The sequence below is a fragment of the Sparus aurata genome, chromosome 2, assembly GCF_900880675.1.
Source record: "Sparus aurata chromosome 2, fSpaAur1.1, whole genome shotgun sequence".
NCBI lineage: Eukaryota > Metazoa > Chordata > Actinopteri > Spariformes > Sparidae > Sparus > Sparus aurata.
In genome coordinates, this window is record NC_044188.1 from 30,158,049 (window position 1) to 30,165,048 (window position 7,000).

Here is a 7,000-nt window from a genome sequence, read left to right on the forward strand (position 1 = left end):
ACTAAGTAAATAAGCGTTATCAGATCCCATTTCAGTACCTCAGAGCAACCAACATAATTGAGAGAATATAGTTGTTTTTTAAATTTTGTATTGCACTAGACCTGATCCACATTCCATACCAGTTGGTGGCGGTAATGCCCCAATTCATTGTTTGCCAACTGACGAAAAGAAGAAGCAGCAGCAGAACAAGAAGAAGAAGAACCATAGATGCGAAGAAGAAGAAGAAGAAGAAGAAGAAGAAGAAGAAGAAGAAGAAGAAGAAGGTCACGTGAGCGCTACGTCATCGTGTCACAAGGCAAACAATATGGCTACCTACTTGGTGTCGTGTTTACCCGTAGCTGTTGTTAGCTGTCAGTCGCGGAACTTAAATGTTTTTACTAACTAAATAATAGTTGGCCTGTTTTTCTTGATAGTATATGTGCACCGGCACCTCTTTCTTCGCTAATAGCCAGCTTGACAAAAGGTATATTTATCTACGTAGCTGCATTTCTCCAGGTCAGACCTTTCAGTCACAGTCAGTTAAGTTAGCTAAAATAATGGCCACGGCATTTGTCATCGGGGATAAATACAGAAACAATGCGTCGAAATTATTAGAAAAGACTGACTCGTCCTTGCCCCAACAACTGAGAGAAGAACTGGAGGAGACTCTTGAAAAAACGGGCCCAACAACCCTGTCCTTCAGTACGGCAAGAAAACTTCAGAAATACCTACAAGGCAATGGTAAAGTATTAAATACTGCATAATGTAATGTGTGTACTTAATACTGTCTTCTCACTGAGTCAGATGGAGTGAGTCCTTCTGAGGGACAGCTCATTGTTTATTCAGTAAGAACAGCTGAGTAACACAGATGTGCCTTTTCAGAGTTTTTTTTCTAAAAGGGTAACTCCACCAATTCTACACGTTACAGTGTTTTTATTTTTAGATATTGGACGTACTCAAGCATATGTATGGAAAACCTTTTGTGGCTCCAGAGGAAGCTGAATGTAATCTGATAAAGTGTCTCCAGTGATGTCACTCAGTCACTAGGTTCATTCTGGGAAATGTAGGTAATATCTCTGGTTTTGCTACATCAATTTCTCTCTTAAAAACAAACTGTCTATGATAAGTGCTGGCAACTACATTAACCACAATGCAATTTAGAAGTGTGTGACATCAATGAGGCAATTTATCAGATTGCATTCAGCTTCCTCTGGAGCCACAAACACAAAAGACTTTACTCAACTTTATTCCACTTATGCAGTAGTACCCCCAAAGCCTGTATACAGATTTTAATGTGTTAAATTGAAAGAATTACCCTTTAAGGACATGAAATGTATAATAAAAACATGATGAATGAAATGATGAATCAGCAATGTTTTATATTGTTTCATTAATAACCATCCCATGATAGAGTCTAGTGTAGATTGCTTCACTGAGTTTTACTAGGAGCCATGCCAGTATTATTATGTAATGTTAATATATTTTGTAAATCTTTCTTATGGCTGTTTTTCTCCAGGGCAACCTTTCTACCTGCATGAGTTATTGGAGGACAGCTCACTGTACCTGCCTGAGGTTGTGAAACCTCCCAGAGTAGGTGAAATTATGGACGTGCTATAGTTTGTCATATTATATTGCAGTATAATCCTTCCTAAAGGAGGAACAAAGACCTCCATTTAAAACTAATATAAAACTTGAAAACTATTAAACTTCTGCTGCAACCTAAAATTATACTTTCTCTCTTACTTTAGAACCCCCAGCTAGTGGCACGTCTCGAGAAGATCAAAGCAAAACTAGCCAACGAGGAGTACAACAGAATCACACGTAATGTGAACACTCAGGTATGTTTTTATATACAATATTTTTAATGATTTAGTATTGAGGATATAGCTTTCTTATCTTGGGTGTTTAAAGGTCAAAATGTGATATCATACTGTGAGATTGTAATATAGAAATTAATAATTTCAATGTAGAGGTCTTATGCACTAAAGACTGCTGCTACAGCTAACAGCCTCTGAGTTTTAATCACGATGTGACACTTACTAATGAGACATTTTTAACTACCAGGCACATTTAAGATTTACACATATTTTACTTTGTGATATATATCTATTTTTGTCTTCAGGAAATCAACCGCCATGGAACATTAGCAGATTTTGGGAAAGAAGGTTGGTCACATGAACTGTTTATTATCTTATCTCAATTTAAGGGCTTTTTGTATCATGACCAGTTCCAGTAAACAGATGCTACATTTTTATGTGGGGCCTATATATATATATATATATATATATATATATATATATATATATATATATATATATATATATATATATATATATATATATATATATATATATATACATATGAACTTGTTCTGAACATGTTTTCCACTCACTTAATTTCTTCAGTGCGATCAGTCAAAGCCGTGGTGGTGACCATATTCAACTTCCTGGTCACAGTGGTCGCTGCTTTTGCCTGTTCGTATATGGGAAGTCAGTACCTGTTCACTGATACTGCAGCGGTAGGAGAACATTTGATTTTATTAGTATGTTATACACCTAGCTGCCACTTTTGCCGTTTACCAAGCTACATGCAGTGCAGTTCAGTTCAACAGCCCTTAAACTAACTCCCGCTGTAATAGAACACGCTCTACTCAGTTCTGGTGGACTGTGTATCAGAGGGTTGTTCCAATCTGCTGCATGTGTTTGACGTTTTTTTTATTTATTTAATGGCATTACACTAAAATATGTTTTTGATGTTTTCTTCTTAAAGTTGTGTTTCGACCCTGCTGAAAGGTAACCTGTTTTTGTTTCTGACACTTGTTTTCCAGCGAGTAATATCGGCGGTGATCGCTGCATCTGTAGTTGGACTTGCTGAGCTGTATGTGCTGGTCCGGACCATGGAGGGAGAACTAGGGGAACCATAGATGCAAAAACTGTAAGCTGTAGCAGCCCTCAAAGCAGAACCCCACCAAGTCTTCGAATTTAGAACAGACATCTTTTGTTTTTTCCAGGAAACTTTGTGATCTTTTTGCTTTTTATTTGACAGGAAAATGTATGAATTTTGAGTAAGGTTTAAGTTAATAAAATGTACAAATCAATCATAGCAGTAAACTGGTTCAAAATGAAATCTGTTGGATCTATTATATCATAAAATGTTTATATTTTTTAATGCAGTTGCTATCCTTGTTTATGTTCCATTATTGACCAAACTTCTCTCTTGCTTTTGGCTGAGCAGTGGTGGAAAAGGTTCTTGGATCTTTTCATAAAGCAAAAGTAAAAACACCACAATGTAGAAATGCTGATAGTAGAAGTGGAAGCATTGGCCTCAAAATATACTTGCAACGCAAAAAGTAAAAAAAATGCCATGGCTAATTTTAGAATAAGGTATGTTTTTGAGTTGTAAATATTATCTTTGTGTTGTAACTTGTGAATCATCATAGCCATAATATTAAATATATGACATGATTTATATGATTCAATTGTGTATAATTATATTGAATATTCAAGTAAATTAACAAAAAACTTGTTGTAAAAAGTAAGTTTGTGCCTCTGAAGGGTTGTGGAATGGCAGTAGCAGAACTGAACATGGAAATGTGCAAGGAAATTGCAAGTTTGTCAAAATTGTAAGTATGGAACATGAGTAAATGTGCACTTACAGTACACTGCTGTACTGTGTTCTACGTTACGACAAATACATTTGGCTATGTTATGTTATGCATCAACAGTCTGTCCATCAGTGGCTTGACAAAAAGTTTCTTCTGTCATTCTCACCTGAGCCCTGTAACAAGTCATTGAGTGGAGCTCGAGTTATCTTGTGGGTTCGTTTTATTTTGCTCTCCAGTTGCTCATTGTTTTGTATGCGAGTGGAAGTGGAAAAAATTGGTGGTGATAAAGAATTGTGTGAATTGAAAAAAAAGGGGTGAAAATGACTATCACACGAAGAATGAACTGATAAATTGTCAAGTGATTTGATTGATGTCACACTAATTTGATCAGTCATGTTTATCATTCGTCCCATGTTACATTCATCATTCACAACACAGAAAGTTATTTATCATTATAGGAAGGTGTCCTCAAGGGGGAAAGTAACACAAAATAATTGACAAAAATGGAAGTGATGAAAATGCTTATGAATTCATAGTGAAAGTGATAAAAATATATGTGAATTGAGAAGTAGACCTTGTAAACTCTAAATTGATTTGAGAACCTGATGAACATTTCATTTTACACAGTATTTCTCTGATAATAAACTGGGCTACCAATAACCCAACTGGCATTAATCGTTGAACCGTAATATTAATTTCGATCCAGTGGCTTTTCTGGCAAACCTGGATCTTGAAATAGCCTTCATCCAGCACATAGATTTGTGTGGATTATTATTATGAAATCTATGATCCAGCATAGCATGCCATTGTGTAGACAAATAGCACTACACCTCTGCTCCAAACAGTCTACTGCTACCCTTGAGGATACCTTCCTCAATGATAAATTTGTATTTCTTGTCTGGATAAATGATAAAACGCGACTCATCATATCACAGCTTTTTCAATCAAATCGGCTTGAAATGAATCAAACCACTCGACTAAATTAATCAGTCCATTTTTACCCCTGTTATTTTCAATTGACATGCTTTTTATCACCACCATTTTTATCATTTAATCTTTGTTACCTCTGCCCCTCACAGTGATGCCTCTTCTGAATAACCCACCAGCTGTGGCATCAGTTACTGAACACTGTTTAACGGTCTGACTTGATATCCTTCTCCACCTGACAGATGTGCTAATAATCGTCTGTCCTCTGATCTGTGCTTACTGTATCTGGTTAGAAGTGACTTATAGAGCCAACCAACACACACATAAAAAAAACAAGTGATTATTGTTCCCCCGGGTGCAGTAGCCGCGATGGAAGACTTATCATCCAGAGGACAATAACACCATGTCTCTTATTTCAAAACATTTCAATACGACACAGAAGATCTGTTCCCTCTGATCCCTTCTCTGAGATATGAATTCATATTTTTGTAAACCATCCCCTCCACTTCTTATTCAGTCCTGTCATATCAGTGGAAAGATTAAAAGATGTAACTACATCTGGAATACAAAAAACAGTATCTTCCTAAGATCTGAGATTTGACACCCGGATTAAAGGTTTATTGAAAGATTATTCGGTATTAAAGATGATTGTGATATGCAGAGATCTCTGTCCAGTGCTCATATTTGCCTCTGTATTATACCTCTCTTGTAATATTTCAAAACTTAAATCCAGGCAGAATTACAGAGCCTGTAAGCTGATAGACCCTGAGCTCTGGCTTTAATTTAGTTCTTATTTTTTTCCTTCCCTCTGTCCATCTAACCCTTCCTGGTACTTACAGTACAGGGAGATATGAAAAAATATATTTTGACTTGGAAAATAATTATTTCTGTCATGGTATCTTACCACAAGGAATGATTTTAATCAGGATGTTTTGAAAGATAATACTTGTGGGGTCACAGCATTAAACATGGCACGGTTCAGCTTAGAGAAGGAAAACAGGCATCTGTTAGAGGAGAACATGTCAAGTACGTCCGTGTTTATGAGCCGCTCTGTGGACCCTTCAGTTAGTCCTTTATTTGTGCAGGAAACATCAAAATAAGACTAGAAACATGGATCCTGACCCGTCCACATTACACACAGTAGCTTACAGTTGCTTCGGCTCAGTTTTCATTTTGATAAACATTTATCGGGGCATTTACAACACTGAGCACATGGGTTTACAAGTGAGTTTGAATCACTGTAGCATTTGAAAGTAAAAGAATGATAGATGAATAAAAGGCAATTTATATACATTGCATGCTTTGTCTCTGTTTAGGAGCAGACAATCGTATCCCTCAAAGATCCAATCCAATTCCAAAGAAAAGTAAATTCCCACACACATTTATCTCAAGACCATGTGTTGAGAAAGTTCCTAGTGACCAAACGTCAATTTTTTTTAATAAATCAGTGCAGAGATAGCAAGAGTATACACATTGCAATTCCCTTTTTGTCTGTTTAATGTTTAAAACATTTAATAATGATGTCAAATGTATGAAAAAATGTAATCCTATCAGAAGTTTGAAATAATATAGAGTGAGAAATAAGCTTTCATTTCATTTATTGCTTTAAATGTACAGTGGGTAATGAAGTTTAAAGTGTGATATTAAACTCCAGTAAATGTGACATTCATACGAGACAAAATGATGATTTAACTTCACAGCATCAGTTTCTGTTCTTCATAGACCAAAAAGTTTTGTTTTGGTTCCAGACACCAATCCTTGGATATTTACATAACTTGTGTGTCTCATGATCTGAAACACAGTAGTTACTCATTAAACCACCATTTACACTACCAACAGACAACATTTGACAGTAATCAAACTGCAATTAATGATCATTTCTTTGTTCCCTTGCTGCCAGACCAGTCCTCCCTAACACCCCAACACCTTTGAGTCAGTGAGGGGAGCTAGCAATGCAGCTGGCGCTCCTTAGCTGGCACGGTGGCCGAGTGTTCACGAGCATAGTTACAGCACTACTTTTGTCCAACCAAAAGAAATTTCTCTCGAGAAAACTTCATGAATTGTTCCCTCCAAATTTAATATCAAATTTTTGCTCCTGCTGCCATACATCTGACATGAGATCTATGTGCTCAGTTCCTGGCACAGAAACTTGTGCTGAGATGAAATGTTTGTATACTGAGTGTGAGTATGTCATTAAGTGTTCACTATTGACTAGCTGAGCCAGAGCAAATGTAAAATATTGTAAGTTGAAATGGGCTGAGGTGAATCAAATGGATTCCTAATGTTTTACACATGACTGGAACACACTGAACAAAACAAGACAACGGGTAAACCTACGACAACCTGAAACCAACTCAACTCTATGTAGGCAAATACGAGACGATCAACTGTGGTGTCACAGGACGTATTCAAGATTCAAGGGAAATAGTGATAGAAGTAAAAGCCCCAATGTTAGTGTTTCCCACCATCCGGGCTCCACATCTGGACTGA

General features: G+C 36.6%; 1 protein-coding gene across 1 annotated transcript; it reads left to right on the forward strand.

The window, feature by feature from the left end:
- Positions 1 to 242: 242 nt before the first annotated feature.
- vma12 (vacuolar ATPase assembly factor VMA12) lies at positions 243 to 5,172 on the forward strand. The gene is made up of 6 exons (XM_030404697.1): positions 243 to 720; positions 1,496 to 1,569; positions 1,728 to 1,817; positions 2,102 to 2,144; positions 2,385 to 2,497; positions 2,807 to 5,172. Exons 1-6 carry the CDS (start codon positions 417 to 419, stop codon positions 2,900 to 2,902), a joined length of 720 nt encoding a protein of 239 aa, XP_030260557.1. The 5' UTR covers positions 243 to 416; the 3' UTR covers positions 2,903 to 5,172.
- Positions 5,173 to 7,000: the final 1,828 nt, after the last annotated feature.

Excerpts from the sequence above, each read along its gene's own strand:
- vma12 (XM_030404697.1), top strand. The coding sequence starts at position 417 with ATGTGCACCGGCACCTCTTTCTTCGCTAATAGCCAGCTTGACAAAAGG. Across the intron at positions 721-1,495 it reads GAAATACCTACAAGGCAATG|GGCAACCTTTCTACCTGCAT; the intron begins GTAAAGTATTAA and ends GTTTTTCTCCAG. Across the intron at positions 2,145-2,384 it reads AGCAGATTTTGGGAAAGAAG|TGCGATCAGTCAAAGCCGTG; the intron begins GTTGGTCACATG and ends TAATTTCTTCAG.